General features: G+C 37.3%; 1 protein-coding gene across 1 annotated transcript in view; it reads right to left on the bottom strand.

Annotated features, from left to right (window-relative positions):
• Positions 1-14,584, bottom strand: part of DENND5A (DENN domain containing 5A) — a 73,956-nt gene extending 59,372 nt beyond the window's left edge. The window contains 2 exon segments of the mRNA XM_029285636.1: positions 256-327; positions 14,446-14,584. Of these exon segments, the coding sequence (XP_029141469.1) occupies positions 256-327; positions 14,446-14,584 (211 nt within the window).
• Between the last annotated feature and the right edge of the window lie 4,920 nt (positions 14,585-19,504).

Raw genomic sequence — 19,504 nt, 5'->3', positions numbered from 1 at the left:
TGTACTTTAAAACCAATTCCCATTTTAAAATTAGTTAGGAAAAGCACACATAGGTAAAAGATGCAAAACTTAAATAAAAAGTTTAAATATACATAGCATCAATTTTAGTTTTATTTGGTATAAGTCTGGAATCCATCATCTGTTATAAAACAATTCTGTGAAGGGAAGTCTAGAAGGCACAGATGGTCAAGGGACAGAAATACTAGAAAAGAAATATGAACCAGAGTTTTGATTATTTTTCCTCCTGTTTTTTACCTTCTGCTGAACTTGAAATGAAACGGCCACCACCATCTTGGGCTTTAGAGGCCTGTATATACTGGCATAATGCTATATAACAAATAAAAAGAACACTGTGTTATAATTTAATAGTGTCAATGCTTAATATATCTACAAATCTATTTCTTAAAAATTCTTCACAAATAATCACTACTTGCTAAGTGTAATTCCATTGTATTTTTTCTATATATGCTGAATATGTTTAGACAAAGTAATGTCTATGGTGCTGGAGAAGACTCCTGCGAGTCCCTTGGACTGCAAGGCGTTCAAACCGGTCAGTCCTAGAAGAGATCAACCCCGACTGCTCTTTAGAAGGCCAGATCCTAAAGTTGAAACTCAAATACTTTGGCCACCTAATGAGAAGGAAGGACTCACTCGAGAAGACCCTAATGCTGGGAAAGATTGAGGGCAATAGAAGAATGGGATGACAGAGAATGAGGTGGCTGGATGGAGTCACTGAAGCAGTAGGCATGAGCTTAAATGGACTCCAGAAGATGGTAGAGGACAGGAAGGCCTGGAGAAACGTTGTCCATGGGGTCGCGATGGGTCGGACACGACTTCGCAATTAACAACAACAACAATGTCTAAAAGAAATAATTAATAGAATTCACAGAATGTTGTGAGCTACTGTGAATTCTACAAAAGAATCAGCTGCATTCTTAACAGCAAGCTATATAACAGAAATACTCACTTTAAATATAGAGTATTGACCTTAGATCATTAATTATAAAATGCATTCTAGGTCAGGTGTGGGCAACCTATTGCTCTTTTTGCTGAGTTTCATCTATCTGCAATCATGGCTAGCATGTGGTATTGGGAACTATAGCTCATTGAAAATTGGAGACCAAAAGTAGACCCCCTTTTCTCATAAAGAAAAACTCATTTATTACCCCAGCTATAATTGGTTACTAAATAGGAATGTACTCCTTTGAAATGTATGTTTTTGCTGCAATCAATGTAATTTTATATATAACGGGAAAGGAAAGCTATATATGTGTGTGCCTTTAAGTCAGTGTTGACTCCTGGCAAGTGTCTGAATAATCCCTGTAGTTTTTATAAAGAGCCAGTTTGGTGTTGTGGTTAAGGTACCAAGTTAGAAATCGGGAAACTGTGAGTTCTAGTCCTGCCTGAGGTACAAATTCAGCTGGGTGACTTTGGGCCAATTACTCACTCTCTCACTCCTAGCAAGAAGGCAATAGTAAACCACATCTGAAAAACTTTGACATTTAAAGGCCACAAGTAGACCACTCTTGATCTAGGTCAGGGGTGTCAAACTTGCAATGTCACGTGACATATCATGACTTTTTCCCCGTTGCCAGCAATGGGGTGGGCGTGGTTCGGGGTGACACATCCGGCCCGTGTGCCGGCAGTTTGACACCCCCGATCTAGGTAAACTACCTAAATAAAAACTCATACAGCTAATATTAACATAATTAATTCTCTAGAATTCAGAATGAACCCAATTTCAACACAATTGCAATTGCTCGTTTGTTTGTACTTTCTTCTGCATTAACCTGAACCAATGCAAGATTTCTGTCCCAACTCTAACAGCAAGTAGGTAATATATATAAACAAGTATTAATAGCAAGGAGTAACAGGTCCAGAAATCCCTCAAACTGGGTTTCAAAAAATAACACTAATCTGACTTCCAAAGGATTCTACTATGTCAAAATTCAAATACTGCACAAAATTCAAATGACATGTTATAAATAATATCACATGTTTTTATATTCTCTAAAAATGCTTTATTGGTAAAAAAAATTACTATATAGAAAAACTATACCGACTCAGCAAATTTCACATTACGGTAAAGAAAAACAGTACAGTAGTCTTAAACACCAGTGAAGAAACTTAAACCAGAAACCTACTATAGAGAATTTAATAAAGTCAACATTTTTACAGGAGTATTCATCACAGTTTACTTCCTAAGAATGAAATCCTAAAAGAGGGGATTTTTATCCCCAGAAATAAATGTCACCTTTATGAACTGAATAGGCAATGAGCATGCCAAGCCTGACAGCTGTTAAAACAATAGAGGAGAAATACATGAAGCATGCTGAAAGCTTTTATCACCATCTGCAAAGTGTGATTGTGGGAGAACCATTTATTCTCCAATACATTCTGATTAAGAGGCAAGCAATACTGATTTTGGAATGGTTGCTGTTAGTTTTTAATTAATTAAAATGATTCCAGTTTGCTTATGCTTATTCAAAATGGTTAGAGAACCTTATACTATTTATACAAAAACGTTCCGTTATCATAGGATAGGAACATACAATTTACAACATACAACTTGACAATATAAAACTGATTAGGAAAAATGAAACTCTTTGACATTAAATGAGGTAACTCTGTATACATGAAATAGTGCTGGAAGAAAAATGAACTGTGTTTACATATACTTAAAACATATATGTTTTAATTTGTATTAGACCAATGAAGTAGTTCAGAGTATGCAATATTTAAAACATGAAACAATGGCACTTTGTCACTAGTATCTAAAATTATAATTCAATAAAATATTTTTAAAATCAAAAGCAAGAACTGAACAGCTTCCCAAATGTACTAAAGCTTTAGTTGACTTATATATGTAAAACATGGGTGTCAAACTCGCAATGTCACATGACGTGTCACGACAAGCGTGACTTTTTTTCCATTGCCGTCAATGGGGTAGGCGCGGTTTTGCCATGACGCACTCAGCCCGCAGGCCGGCAGTTTGACACCCCTGATATAAAAGGAAAGAAAAAGTCATTGTGAGGTTTGTTGCTAAGTGCGATGTTTGAACCAAGTGAGAGACAGAGTATACAGTGTTTTCAAAGATACATCAGGTGTTTGCCAGCTACCTAATCTGAAAGGGATTGTTCCAAAAACAAATCTCCCTCTCTTTAGCTAGTTTTATTAAAATGAAAGGAGTGCTGTAGTGATACAAGATTCAGCAACTGAATTTTTCTTAATTTACCAGTTTATACTTAGGTATGTACAGTATACATCAGGGAAGAGACTTTCTCAAACTTTTCCTCCCAGCCTTCCTCCTTTTCCTTACAGCCTGCTCCTTTTCACTACTTATACAAGATAAACCTTCAACTGTGAATTATTTATATACCACTACTCTTTAAATCCTTCACAGTCGGAGAACCAGTTACAGGTGTTCAGAATAATATTTTTGTTCACATTTTAGTGCATGTATTCTTTTATGCAAACAATAATGAAATCATAACATGTGAATATTACAAGAAAAATTAAATATACATTCAGCTTTGGTTCATTAATATTTTATTATTTATTAAATTTATTTTAATATTTATAATATTGGTAGAATATACAATTGACACTGGTAAAACTAACAGGAATAGGCATTATAAGGATACAATGCCTATTTTCGTTGAGATGGTATCCAGACTTTTGTAAAAGAAAATATGGAAGATCACATAGACTTTGATCAAACCTGAGAGAATGAACATACATTTTTGATCAAGAAGTAACTTTGGTGAACATTCTGAATGATTCTTTATTATATAACTAATTATTATTATGGTTGGTCACAAAATTAGCCAATGTTTATACTGGATTTTATCGAGTCCTTCCTAAAAACCTAGAATAGGCAGATGTTGTTGTTTGATGTTATCCTCCCTTTTTATATATACCAGTGATGGCGAGCCTTTTAGAGACTAAGTGCCCAAACCGCAACGCAAAACCCATTTATGCATCGTTGAGTGCCGGGTGGGCGTGGCCCATTGACTGGGTGTGGCTGCGGTGGTAACGGCAGACTGGGTGGGACTAAAAAGTTCAATCAATCAATTCCAACTTTGCAAGATCTTTTTTTTCCCCGCGAGAAGTTGAAATTGACTGATTGATTGAATCTTTTTTTTGCACACGGCGGCGGAGGCCTAAAGTGAAAAGGTTTTATAAAACCCAGCTGAAGGCCTAGGACTGGGGCGACAGCGCACGTGCCCACAGAGAGGGCTCTGAGTGCCGCCTCTGGCACCCGTGCCATAGGTTCGCCACCACTGATATATACAATAGCTCTTGACTTACATTTGGTCATTTAAAAACCACTCGAAGTTACAACAAGCTCAGAAAGGAAACTAAACAGCCCATAAGGCACTTCCAGCCATCGTAAAACATGATGCTGCTTCCCCCTCCTGCAATCACATGATTGCAATCTGAGTGCTTGGCAACCTGTTTGCACGCAGACCTGTTGCCAAGTACCCCACAATCATGTGATCACCATTTGCAATCTTCTCTGCCAGCTTTCCCAAAAAGTCAGTGGGGAAGCCAGTAGGGAAGGTTGCAAACTGCTGCTGCCTATTGGGATGACTCCCTCTCATCTGTGAGGACTGGCTGAAAGAGCTGTCTACTGAGTAGAGCTGAACTCTGGCTGGGTGGAGAAATGGGGTTCAGATTCCAAAGATCCAAGTTCCATTTCTGAGCCTACCAGAGCAGTTCTCTTCTGCACATGGAGAGGAATAAAAGTCCTCCTTCTCCTCTGCGGGAAACAGAGATCAGGCATAGGAACACGGTTAGAGAAGCATGAATGAAGACTGATGAGTGACATTAAATAATTCTATACCATTTCTCAATTTGAGTTAACTTTCTGTACTTACCATTTTTTTTATTAGTTTAACTATCGTGAACATGCAGCCTTCCCAGTATAGGAGGTCAATAAAACATATTTCTAGCTGTAATTAGAATATGTAGGCCCCTCAGCTTACACCACTTGGGGGAAAAAAATATCATCAACTGTGAATGCCTCTTGTCAGTTTTTTGCAAAATTAAGTCAACAATATACATATGAATAAAAACAGATTTGTAAAAGTTTCTTAGAGAATTCAAGGAATCGTATGTATCTTGATCTCCTCTTGGGATTATAAATACAACCATGCACAGAATTATTGTGTCATGTCAGCTATAAACAAGACTCTCATACTGTACTGCAGCTCCAAAACAACTTTAACTGAGCACAGCTGTTCTTACATCAGCTACACTATTCTTCGCTGATGTATCAGCTACCATATCACGTCTGTCTCAGTTACTTCTAAAACAAAAGAGCTCATTGGTGTTCAGAACATGATATACAACACAACGTTTTTCACGGAGAGGAGGGGGGAAAAAAGATCTACAACAAATGCATTTTTAAGTGTCATTGCAATTCTAATCTCATTTTCTTGCCATGCTACCAAAATAAAAAGCACTTCATTATACAAGAACTACCCCGTAATCTTTAATATTGCAGAAACAAATTTTTAACACTTATACAGAACACTCCTACCAGTAATGTACCTTTAAAAACAGTAGAAAACTCGGTAGACTTGGTAGAGAAATGTACTGTATGTGAACTTTTATTAAGTTCTGATGGGATACTTAACAGAAATTTATCAGGAGTTCTGCTGAGTTATTAACTAAATTGGCCATGGAAATATCTTCCATTACTGATTTTGGGAGGAATGAGCTCATAGCTCATAACAGGAAAATACTGTCTCTTCCACCAAAGGCAAATTACGACTGAATGTGTGAAATGCATGTTTAAATGTTTATGCTTAGAAATACTTCTAAGCTGCATGTTTGACAGGGATATGCAACGGTTAAGTTCTTTTAAAATTTAGAAAATCAATTTTTGCTGGAAGCAATCTGTACTACTATCTTTAAATTGATAGATTATAAATTATGAATAGAAGCATCTGACCCTGAATCCTGTTTTTCACTAAAAAAATGAAACATAGCTTTCAGCATAAGTAACATTAAGAACATACATAACAGCAAATAGAGTAGGAAGAGGAAAAACAATAAATATAGAGACATATTAAAAAAAGGAAATTAAAATGATTTGCTCAACAAAAGGAAAGATTTTTGATAGCAATAGAAACAAATGAAAGGGAAGAAGGCAGCCATACAACTGGTACGGTAGCACCAGTGCTTCTGTGCAGCTACAAATTGTTGTCCAAAATCAAAGCCCAGAGGTTTGAGACTTCTAGAGATAAGTCTCTATCAGATATAGTAAATGAGAACAGATGAGAAGCTGTAAAACGTTATGGTCAGTTCACTAGACTGAAATAAAAAGAAGAGAAAGAAAGAAAGAAAACTGCTTTATTAAGACATCTTCTTAATAAAAGGTTTCTAAAAGGTCAGCAACAGCATTCTCATTCAGATGAAGTTTCCAGAACAAAATGTTTCCAGAGCAAGATGACCTCCAAGGTCCCTTCCAACTTTATTATTATTATTATTATTATTATTATTATTATTATTATTATTATTATTATTATTATTATTATTATTATTATTATTATTATTATTATTATTATTATTATTATTATTATTTTCTTCTCTATATGGAAGCTAATTATTTCCTAGCATGTAATTATTGATGTCATATATACACGTAGTCCTCAACTTACCACAATTTATGTTGCTAAGTGAGACATTTGCTAAGTGAGTTTTGCCCCATTTTATGACTTTTTTTACTGTAGTTGTTAAGTGAATCAATGCAGTTGTTAAGTTAGTAATTCAGCTGTTAAGTGAATCTGGCTTTCCCATTGACTTTGCTTGTCAGAAAGTCGCAAAAGGTGATCACGTGACCTTGGGACACTGCCACCGTCATAAGTATGAACCAGTTACCAAGGATCTGAATTTTGATCACGTGCCCATGGAGATGTTTTAGATGCCATAATACACCCCCAAAACAGATTCTGCTTATCTGCAGATGGGCTTATCCATTAGTATACTTTTTTAAAAACAATACTGTACAGGTAATTCTTGACTTACACCCATTCGTTTAGCGGCCATTCAAGGTTACAATGGCACTGGAAAAAAGGGACTAAAGACTGCTCTTTGTCCTTACAATCTTTGCAGTCTCCCCACAGGCATCTGATCAAAATTTGGGTATTTGGCAACAGGCATGTATTCAAGATAGCTGCAGCATCCCAAGCCATGTGATCACCATTTGTGATTTTCTAGCCTGCTTTCGATAAACAAAGTCAATGGGGGAGCTGGATTTGCTTAATGATTGTATGTTTCACATAACAATTGCAGTGAATCACTTAACAACTATGGCAACTGTATAACTTATTTAACAACCACCTTGCTTAGCAACACAAATTCTGGCTCTGTACATTGAGAACTACCTGTATACCGAAAATATACTGTAATACTTTTTTTAAAAAATGCCATGAAAAATGGATAATCCATGAATTACCCACAAAAAAGCCAATTGTGAAAATTTAAATTGCAAAAAATTCAAGGGTCAGGTTATGTATGGGTGGTACATTTTATAGAGTATTTTGGTTAAAAATTTAAGGATCAGCTTATCTACAGATGGGCTTGTATATGAGTATATATATAGTATATAAAATTAAAGCATGTGACACAGATACTTAATTTGAAATCATGTTCTTATGATGTTCATAGCTTTACCTAAGAAAAATTTAATTGCTTTTAAATGGCTTGTGAATTATTAAGATTATATTAAATAGTAGTATAGCTGGGGGAGCTGCTTATGGAATTGCACTATTATTTTGTTATGCATTACTGAAAAAAACACTTGTATCTTATTACTGTATTTAAAAAAACAATTAAAATTAAATTATTAAAGGAAAAATAAAATTAATCTAACATTTTATAAAAATGTACACCTTGTGATTTGTTACATTGGAACCAGCCAAACAAGGTGGAATTAAATTCTTTTAAAATTATTTATTGATTGATCTACAACCACAATCTGTTTTTTTCCACATGAAAATAGTAATATTAAGAGTCAACTTAGATGCCACCTGATTCCAGACAACACTGAACAAAGAGAAGGTACAATATTATTATTCTATTTTGGAAGCATGAAAATTGTTAAATTCATATTTAGAATTATAACTCCTTTGATTAATGTGGATCCAAGACAATAGTAGCTACTCTGACTACAATCTACGGATTGTTCTTCTGATTATTGTGCATTCAGCTCAGGATTCATCAAGCTTGTAATAATATCAGATGTTCACATGACATCACTGATGTAATTCAAATCAGGTAGCATCCAGTAATAACATGTCTTTAGTTTGCAACAAAATGTGAAAATTTCTTAAGAGTTTTCTGAAGTAGCTCTCAAACTATTTCAGATTTCTCCAAACTTTTTTTTGCTCTGGACCAAAATTTATCTTCAATTCCTAAATTGTATGTGAATACTAATGATGACATTAGGGGCTAACAGTGTAGGGCAGGGGTGTCAAACTGCCAGCCCGCGGGCCAGTTGCATCGTAAGGATGCCACACCTACCCCAGCACCAGCAATGCGAAAAAAGTCGTGATACATCGCAACACGTCACATGACGCAGTGAGTTTGACACCCATGGTGTAGGGATTAAGCAATAGTAAGTATACAATAAAAATCTGGCATAGTTACTGGGCTAGGGGTAAGAAGGAAACCTGAGTTCTTGTCTTCCCTTAACTTTGGAAGTAAATTGGGTAACACTGAACCAGTCACTCTCTGCTCAAACTTCCAAAGAAGGCTGGGAGAATGTGAGAGACAACCGAGATATGTATGCCAACTTTTGCCTTGGAACAAAAGGCAGGATGTAAATCTAACAAACCAATGAATAAAAACAGCTTAAAACAACTGGCATCTAGGAAGGCACTGTATTCTATTACAACTTTGCAACAACAAATCTCTTTTATCATTGTTAGTGATCCCAGCAATCAATGACAACATTCCCACAGTCAAATTTAGTTATTCTGAGAACTAACCTTGAAAACTGCCCTACTATGTATCAGTCAGATTACTGTTTGTGTTTAAGAGCCATTTTGCTTTATTTAGAATGCTCTTTCTCCCTCCTCCTTATCCTCCTTTTTCCACTGAAATGCCAATTTTTTTTTCACTTCAACAATTGCCACTTAAAAGATAAACTGACTGAGTAGCACAGAGAACTTTCTACAGTTAAAAATACAATCAGTGGAGGAAAAGCTACACAATGGCCCTCACTCCAGTATGATATCTTTCAAGACGTTTGAACAAATCACAGATTATGGAACAAATTTTAGCAGGAGCCCATATAACCCTTAAATCTAAGAACAAAGCATAAAATGGACGAAATGTTTTAATATTTACCCTATATAAGTACACTTCACAAAATGCATAAGGCAAAAACACTCTGCTTGTTTTCATTTTTCCCCTCCTACTTCATGCTAAGACAAAAATTAGTCTGCATGGTTGTAATAAAGAATCTTATATAGATCTAACCAATTGTGGCTAATTTCAGAAATCATCAATCAAGAAATCATGGAATGCTAGTAATCCTTGAGTTATGACCACTGAATCAGTGATGGTTTAAAATTCAAAAGCACTTAAGGGGGGGGGACTTACAGTGCTACGTTGCAGCTATTGCAGTATTCCCACTGTCAACGCTGCTAATATTGAAAATTCTTGCTTTGACAAAATATGCAGAACTGTCTGGTATTTTTAGAGTTAATGCAGAGGAGAATGAGGGAGGAGGGAAAAGCCCGCGAAAGGGAAAGGAAGGGAACCTTTGCCCTTCAAACTAATTGGAGAACGTAAATCATGACAGCAAAATAAGGGAGGGGGAATGCTAGCAAAAATAACTGCTCGGTGGGTGGGAACTTCAGATCTTAGCATTCCCTTTCATCATGCCTGTGCCAACATTTTTTCACATAAATAAAGACTTTTTTAGGATAAAATGCCTGGAAGTTCTTTGAAGTGTTTCATTAGTCGGAACCATGACATCCACATTATGTGATTGTGATCTGGGTGCTCAGATATCCAGCTCATTATTACAACATTGAAGCAAACCATGATCACATGATCCCCATTTATAACGTTACCTGCCAGCTTCCCACAAGTAAGATCCATGGGGAAACCAGCAGGGAAGGTTGCAAGTTCTCCTTTAAGTTGACCCTGCTAGTTTTTCTCCTAGGGAGCTCCATTATGGAGTATGAGATCTCGGGGATCACATACTTTATTATACCCTCCATCCCTGGCTTATCTGCCGTAGTGCTGTGGTTAGAAGTGCCGTGGTGATACAGTGGTTAGAATGCAGTATTGCAGGCTAACTGTGCTCACAGCCAGGAGTTTGAACTGACCAGTTCAAGGTTGGCTCAGCCTTCTATTCTTCTGAGATTGGTAAAATGAGACCCAGATTGCTGAGGCCAATATGCTGACTATAAACCGTTTAGAGAGGGCTGTAAAGCACTATGAAGCGGTATATAAGTCTAAGTGCTATTGCTATTGCTATCTGCACTCTGTAGTGGCTCCCGCCAGCTAGCCTGCTCTCAGAATTTACTGCACAACGTCACCTCACACCACATCTGTATCCTTTATCCTGCATGAAATAAATATCTTTATTTATCCTTCTATTATCTTCTTTACTCCCCCCTCTTATTTGTATTATATTATAATTATCATTATTCTTTTGCTTTGCACATACATTTAGAGCTTCTGCACTGGAGACAAATTCCCTTGTGCGTCTAATCATAGTTGGCCAAATAAAGTATTCAATTCAATCCAATCCCCCTTCCACTCTGGAGCTCCTGTGCAGGGCAACCCCCCACCTCGTCCAGCACCTTAACCCCCCCCTGCACTCTTTGCTTGGGACTCCTACCTCTTCCTGCTTACCAAACCACATGGTCCTAGAGTTATGGTGGTAAAGTGTGATGCCACACTTTGTGACGACATTGCTTAACAATGTAAATTAGTGTTTCATTGTCCTAAGCCAAGAATTACCTCTATGTACAATAAGCCAAACAGTCTATCTCACTGTATAAGTACATAACATTCTTACTATGCCCTACAATGCATTGAGAATGTTCACTCATGGTTGAGTCAACAAAAGATTTCTAAACATGAAATTCAGAAGGAAATTAAAAGCAGAAGTTGTAGAAATACTAACTTTGTTTGATAATGTTTACTACAAGAGCTCTTGAGTATTAAAACAGGAATTCCTACATTTAACATTAATTGGTAAGGAAACATTTATTATCTCACCCTAGTAATTATATTTAAATTTGAGGGTAAGGGTGTCTAGGATAATATCTCATCTATGATAGCCTACAGAAAGTTTATGCCTTTTCACAAAGATATCTCCGGATAAAATCAAACAGGTTAAAGCAATTAATCAGATTTTCTAGGTACTACCTTACATTTTCATTAAGCCCTAGCCTGATACTGCTAAAAGTATGGACATGCAATTTTAAATGCCTATTCAGTCGTAAATTGTCAATGGTAAATGCAAGAGGAAAAAAAAAAACAAATCATAAATACACTGAATAACAATTAGTAACCATGCAAAACCTAAATATGTTACTGATCCCTCTATTTCAGCTTACTGAAAGTGGCATAAAACTAGTCTTTGCTTTAAGAACTAATAAAAACAAATATTTTAAGACAAGACAGCAATGCATTAGGTCATAGAAACAAAAACAGGCTAATTCAAACTTAAGCTAATTATTAGGTGAGCCACTCTCTAGAAAAATCTATTCATGAGAACTGAAGTGTCCAAGATAATATATTCATAAAGATTTCAAAGGAATTGGGGCAAATGTTATATAGTATCTCTCGAGAGGCTATGGCTTCATTACATCTCCATATAAGCTCATATACTTCAAGAATACAATATTTTCCAAAGAATTATGTAGAGCACAAAAACATAGAATGTATGATAAATTTTTAATATAAATAGTAAATGATGTTACATAAGCAACGACTGATTATTTTCATATTATGTTAGCCCTTTCACACTCTCCATGGATTCCAATTAATATCTGAAACACAGATTGTACTAGCTTCAATTTACAGAACTATCTACAGCAGAGGTCCCCAACCTTTTGGACACCAGGGACCAGTTCCGTGGAGAAAGGTTTTTCCGCAGATTGGAGGGGGCATGGTTTTGTGTGCTGCCTGCATCCTAGGGATGGGGCTTTGCTTATTTGTGCGGACCAGTTGCTGGCATGCAGGGGCCCAGTACCGGTCATGGACTGGGGGTTGGGGACCCCTGATCTATAGTATAATGCTGCATATGGCTTGAGATCCAATGGGATCTTACTGCACATATGCATCTTCCTAACTGCAGAAGATTTCATTCAGTTAATTCAGTATACTCACAATCAAAGTTTCAAGAGTTATTTGAAGCAAGAAATTTGGATCCCCACTTGTGAAATATTAGTGATTCAGCTTGGCATGCACACTGATGTCTTTACAGTTCATGATTTTTATTCTCCTAGACACTTTAAACATTTTAAAGGATATACCAGTATTATATAATTACATATTATTATAATCCTTGAAAGCAAAGGAAAAACAGAATACCTGACTATCATGTTTATAAAGATGAATTTTATCAAAATAATTTGAAAAAAATTATATCACTGCATGAACCTGACATATAAAAATACATATAATTTTAATAAGAGAAACAAAATCTAAAATATTGTTAACAGTAAATGAAAAAATATCCCATATTTTAGATAGGAATACTTTAGAATAAGAAATTAACATAAAGGAACTAACAGTGTTATTCCATACAATATTCCAGAAATTACAATAATTTAAGTTCTTCATAAGTATGAACAAAGAATTAAGGTAGATTGGTATTCATTTGACAAGTTCTGGGTGATTTGAAATACATTAGCAAGGATATCCAACTTCAGATAGCATTAATAATGAAATGCTTCCAGAATCTGGATGATACTGATTTAAAAATAAGACTGTTGTAACCAGGAATGTGTGATTATGTTCAGGGTTGAAAAGAGTGAACTCCACTCAGTTTCATAAACAGTAAATACTTAAACCGTTTTTTAAATAAACTATGTGGCTTAGGAGTCTTTACATTTGTTTACATATTTAACAATGTTCATAACCCATAACAATCCTAAAAAACTCTGTGTATCCTAATCCAGATAGGGTAGTAAATAGCATATTATCTCAAACTGGAGAAATGTTGACTATATGATTGTGCTCTTTTAACATGCTACATTATGGTTTGTTTAATTAGTGTATTAAATAAATGTTTGTACCACATTTTAGTTTAATTTTATGTTACTTGATGGATCTTGGGGTTGTAAAAAGTAAATGATTTTACAAGCCTTTCATTTTAATATAGAACAGATTATTAAAAGGCAGTACCAATGCTTATTATACAGTATATAAAGTTGATTGCATTATAATGGAAAGTTATATTCCCAATCCTGTATATATATTTCACTTTAAACAATGTAATGTGATTATACAAAATAATTAAATCCTGGAAATATTTCACACATAACAATGAAACTAAATTAAAATATATTTTCAATAATTCTTATGCTGGCTTAGAAAACATTATGGTTATGTACTGAATCCATTTCCTAACTACAGTGTTACTCTCTCAGCTGGGATATTAGTTTATCCATGCATTCATGGATATGGGCAGAAGATTGAAAAGAACTAAAAATATTGGCAGGTACCCAAAAGCCATAATAGATTTTGCAATACTTCTGCAACTTCTTCTATCTCTTCTGCACGCAACTTAATCATTTCTTTAAAAACAATCGTGTCGAGTTAATACGTTTAAGAAGAATAACAACACCACTCTCCACAGAGATGGGTGTTGGCCAAAAACACACAAATCAAAGACTGCTTATCGGAAAACAGAACAGGATTTGAAAACAGGAAAAAAAACTCCAGAAAAGTGTTTCCTGTATCTTAGGCGACTGCGGTGAATGCCACAATCTTTAAAAAAAAAGCCCTCCGAAGTACCAGTTGGAGCAACGTATTATGGAGTTCAGACGATCTGATAGCTCAAGGAGAGGAAGAAGACAGGAAAAAAATTAAGCTCCCGTTGTGGCCAAAACAAAGCAGCAGCTGTTTTCAGCATCATCCGCGAGAGCAGCCTTTGCTTTTCGCACCAAGCAGGGAAAGCCCCCATGCCCCCCCCCCCATCTGTCACTTTCCTCCTTAGGCAACCCGGGGGAGGGTGGATAGCTACTCAAAAGAAGTTCGCGCTGCTGTGTTAAATGGGGGCCGCCCTTGGCGGGGTCAACGCAGCGCCCTACGAGAGACAAACCACCATCTCTACAGTTAAGTCCCCGCTCCTCCCTTCCTCCAGGGCATCCAAACGACGCCATGCATCCGGCGGCGGCTGCAAATCCCCTGGCCGTCCGCGCTGCTGTGGTTCCACAACGGCCGCGGGGCTGAGTAACTCACCGGAGAGCTCGTCCGGCTCCAGGCCAGTCTCGGTGTCCAGCCCACAGATCACGAAGTAGTCGGCGAACCGGCCGGGAGCAGACGAAGAGGAGCTGCCGCCGCCGCCGCCGCCGCCGTCGCTTCCTCCTCCTCCGCTCATGCTGGTGAAGCGCCTGCGAGGCGGGACGGCTCAAGTCGTCCGGCGGAGAAAGAGGGGATTAGGAGGGGACGCTGCCGCGGTGCTTGCTTCGTCAGCTGTGCCTGCTTCAGCGGCTCTGGCTGCTGCTGCTGCTGCCGGCGCCGCTGCCTCCATGACGGAGGGGCCAGGGCCGCGCGCCGTGCTCGGAAGCAGGCCCGACAGACCAGCGGACAAACACGCATAACAGGACGCTCCCTCGCCCCCCCCCCTCGCCTTGCCCAGATGTTTTGAGGAGGGGGGGTAGGAATGGAAGCAAGAACCGCAATGCTGCACATGTGCAGTGAGCAAAAAGGATGACGTGATCCTTTTGCGGGTGGATGTCTGAGGGGGTGGAGCGATGTACGAGGAGATCAAGGCCGCTCCTCTGTCGGTCCTTTCTTCGGTACCCAGAGTGTAGCTTTTCCATCTGTGGTATTTTCCATCTTTCTTCTGTGGAAGCGCTCACTGATTGCTATTTCTTTGGGCCTCTCACCCCTCTCGTCGTCTTTTCGGTTCACCTCTTGCTTTCTTCCTTTATTGGAAGGACAGCCTCTCTCTTTCTCTCTCTCTCTTTACACACCGTAAATCCATTGCTCCATCGCAGCTTTTGAACTTGATTAACTCTATTTTATGGCAATCTCTCTGCGAGAGATGTACATCCCCAATTCTCTACAGAGGATCAGCTTCACATTGAGAGCACTGTTCTTAAAATGATCCTGCATGGAACCCATTTCCTTGACATTTTTTACCACCTTCCTAGTTCCAAGCCACTTTAAATCATTGCCAAATTGTTGTCAAATTGTTATTATTGTCAAATCATTGCCAAAAGAGCTGGGATGGTATGAGATCGTTACAAGAAGAGGAATAGTGAGGAGCACAAAATCCAATAAATTCTACTGGCCAGCTTAGTATGCATGGGCTTCAACCAATATCACCAAGCGCTATCCCTGAAAGTGATCACATGCATACATTTAAGATTCAAGAGTTGTCTCTCACTATGTTCTGAACCGCTGTCTTTTAATCCTAAAAATGGAAGTGCATTTTTAATATAAGTCCTCGAGGCCTATAACAAATCATTTTTTTACAGGTTTGTTACCAGTTATTGCTTCTAAGTTTGGTTTTCTATCTTTTAAAGAGCATTTCCTTTTTCCTTTAAATGTTCTCCTTCTCTTTAAACATTTAAAAGATAAATATATTTGTTCCACAGCCCTCTTATAGGAAGAGAGTTAATTGTGCTTTTTATTCCATTTTCTATCTTAACTCTACTATGCTTTCACTCCATTCTTTGCCATGTTTTCCAAATAACCTGAAATGTGCAGAATATTAGTTTGTCTGCCTTTTATTTTTTCAGCTCTGTGATTTAGAATGAAATATTGTCAGCCATTATTAAGAGAAACATATACTAAATTATATACTAAATGCTAAATTGTACTTATAATCATGCAATAATCTCACCTTACTTTGAACTTTCTGTAAGGAAATGTAAGAATTTTGAGAACATATAAAAATTAAAAGGCTTGTTTTATGTTTCAAACACCAGTAGGCTTCTGGCTGCAATTTAAGGTGCTGGTAATTATTTTCTCTTAGAGGTTTAAAACATAATTGTTCCACAGTCTTCTTTCAGAGAGAGGTAGTTGTGCTTTTGGTTGTTACCTTTAAAACCGGTCCCATCTATTTAACAATATCACCTGATGGTAGCTGGGAAATGTGTTGAACTATTCTCTTTTAGAACATCCTTCTCCACCCCTACCCACCCACCCTCACAAATATAACTGACCCTTCCTCAGGACGTGTTCAAGAGTTTGAAAACTTGGATCTTTCTCCAGACCTTAGGTTAGGGTGGCTGGTGGGCCCTGCATGTCTGATTGTATTTTAATTGTTTTACTATACCAAAATCATGGCATCCGGCCCTCTCAATTCCTGGCAAATAGATGGGGAAGAAATGGAGCTAGTGACAGATTTTATTTTCCTGGGCTCCAAGATCACCTCAGATGGGGAGTGCAGCCAAGAAATTAAAAGACGCTTGCTCCTGGGGAGGAAAGCTATGGCAAATCTAGACAGCATACTAAAAAGCAGAGACATCACCCTGCCAACAAAGTGGGTATAGTCAAGGCCATGGTTTTCCCAGTTGCAATGTATGGATGTGAAAGTTGGACCATAAGAAAGGCTGAGTGACAAAGAATTGAGGCCTTTGAATTATGGTGCTGGAGAAGACTCCTGCGAGTCCCTTGGACTGCAAGGCGTTCGAACCGGTCAGTCCTAGAAGAGATCAACCCCGACTGCTCTTTAGAAGGCCAGATCCTGAAGTTGAAACTCAAATACTTTGGCCACCTAATGAGAAGGAAGGACTCACTGGAGAAGGGCCTAATGCTGGGAAAGATTGAGGGCAATAGAAGAAGGGGACGACAGAGAATGAGATGGCTGGATGGAGTCACTGAAACAGTAGGTGTGAACTTAAATGGACTCCAGAAGATGGTAGAGGACAGGAAGACCTGGAGGAATGTTGTCCATGTGGTCGCGATGGGTCGGACACGACTTCGTAATTAACAACGTTTTACTATACATCACTCAGAGTTGATATATTTCTAAAATAAAAGTTGGTGCCAAATAATAATGAACAAAACATCTGAAAAACTCTTTTAGAACTGAGTGGACACTAAGTAAACAGTACATAGCAAATTGTAACTTGCGCTACATTTATTTTGCTCCAATTCTGTATTGCTATAAGATTCATTCTTCTTCAGTAGAAACTGGAAACTGGCTGAATTGCTCTTGCAACATTCTTCACTTGCTCCAAGTATTCATAAGATGCAGAATGAAAGAAGTCAAATTTTTATTTAGTTTTTATTAAAAGATTTTATAAAGATAATAAATATATTCAAAGAAAGAAAAAATACACTATCCTGCTTACCAGGCTGAAAATATATACCTTCTGTTTGAAGTAGAATTTTCACCTAACAAAGATGTTCTCCCTGTTGTGTAGGCCAAGCCAGATTCCCCCATTCCCCCAACCAGCCCTCATCTCCTATGTATATGAAATGTTTTATTTAAAAAAAAAAGAGATGGAATGCCAGAGAGAATAGAGGAAAAAATTTAGCCAGGGAGAAGTAGGAAGATTTAAAAGTTAACAGCCAGAGAGAAAGAGAGAAGACGAGAAACACTCACCTCAGTCAGAAATGGAGAAGTTAAAGAGAACGCTGGCTTCTACCACAAGCAATCTAATTCTTCTCAGTATTAAAGATCATGGTGAACTCCTGGCTAGGACTGAACTGGACTGCATCAGAAGGAACTTCAGGATTTTGCCCACAAGATAGAAAGAACACACATACTGCTAAGGTAGGAGCCAGCACAATCTGACATTGAAGCAATGTGTATAATTCATGGCCCAACTGTTTGGCCAGGTCTTTGAATAAGTCTATCTTGAGTCCCATGACCACAGAGTGAGGGAGAGAGAGTATAGAAACTGAAGGATTCCAGACCTTCAGTGACAGCAGAGAAATATAATCATGACCACACCAGATGTTATTGATGTCAAGATAGACCAGGTCAAGAAAGGTATTTCAAGACTATGCAAGGTATAATACCAGAATTTTGAAAGCCTTGCAAAGTTTCCCCTATCTTCTGTCTTGTACCCCCGCCCTCAAATCAAATCCTTTTCTCCTTCAGGGATTACTGGTATTTATTCAACTACCCTTGCATTCCTTCTTCAAAGTAATTACTGTGCTTCTCTATACTTGAGGTAGAGTGAAACCCAATCAAGTCTTGGATAACTTGAGAAACAGTCTATATCCAATACTATCACATTATGTCAAACATCAGCTCTATTGTACCACTGGAGCAAGTGTCCTGAACAAACCATGCTTCCAATACTTCAAATGTGAAAAGTGGAATTTTTCCAGGGGAGATTTTTCCCAGGTGAAAACCCAAATAAATCAGATTTAATCTGAAACTCATGAGGAAAAAAAAACAACCAGAAAAATTCCCAATAAGGATTTCCCTGAATTCAGTCTGGATGCTATTCCATCCATGAAATGACTGAAAATGATCATGAATGTCCATTGTGAGTCTGAGCGGTTAACCAATTTAAAATCATCCATCCATCCATCTCATAAAACCAAGGTAAAAGCCAATCTGCCACAATTAATCTCATTGGCCCCAACTAATAATCTGACCTCCATTTCCCAGGAAGACATCTAAATCTTCAAGGGTTGTAGATGCCTTTTCTTTCATTTGTTTGACTATAGATGTTTTACTTATATTTGCCTTGTACTATATTTTTAATTTTTTTCATATAAATCTGTATGGAGTCCAGCCACTCAGTTTAGAAATCATGGCATATAGCTTGGTGCATTTGGAAAATCCTGTGAATTAAGGTATATTTCAGACCTTCATAGGCCTGAAATACATACATACATATATACACTTTGCTATAACATTTTATGCTTTGTATTATGAGTTGTATTAGAGTTACAGGATCTGACTAATTTAACACGTTTCATGTCACTCTCTTCCAAAAAGAGTAAATGCTAAAATTAGAATGGAAATTATCACATTTATCACAAATGAAAACATCAATTATTAGTCTGAAGTTATTAATACATGCTGGGATATTTATACTTTTGCAGGCTATATTTGCAAATACTGTAGCCTTCTACAAGGTATTGATATATCCCTGTCCATAGAAATGTAGGTTATTCCAAATAATCTATGAGATTATTTTGAGTAATGAAAATTCAGGAAACACAAAACTTTGGATAACATTACCTCTGGTTTGTCCTTCTATTTTTTATTTTATTTTTGTTGCTTTTTAAGATGTAGTTACCATTTTGCCCTAAAAGATGCATATCAAGCAGGAAAAAGAATTACCCTGCATCTTAATTTTCTTTTAGCTAGAAATTAATT

The sequence above is a fragment of the Protobothrops mucrosquamatus genome, unplaced genomic scaffold, assembly GCF_001527695.2.
Source record: "Protobothrops mucrosquamatus isolate PMUCROS unplaced genomic scaffold, P.Mucros_1.0 scaffold1977, whole genome shotgun sequence".
Classification (NCBI taxonomy): Eukaryota; Metazoa; Chordata; class Lepidosauria; order Squamata; family Viperidae; genus Protobothrops; species Protobothrops mucrosquamatus.
Note: the sequence above shows the minus strand (reverse complement) of the source record. Positions and strands in the feature narration are given on the sequence as shown.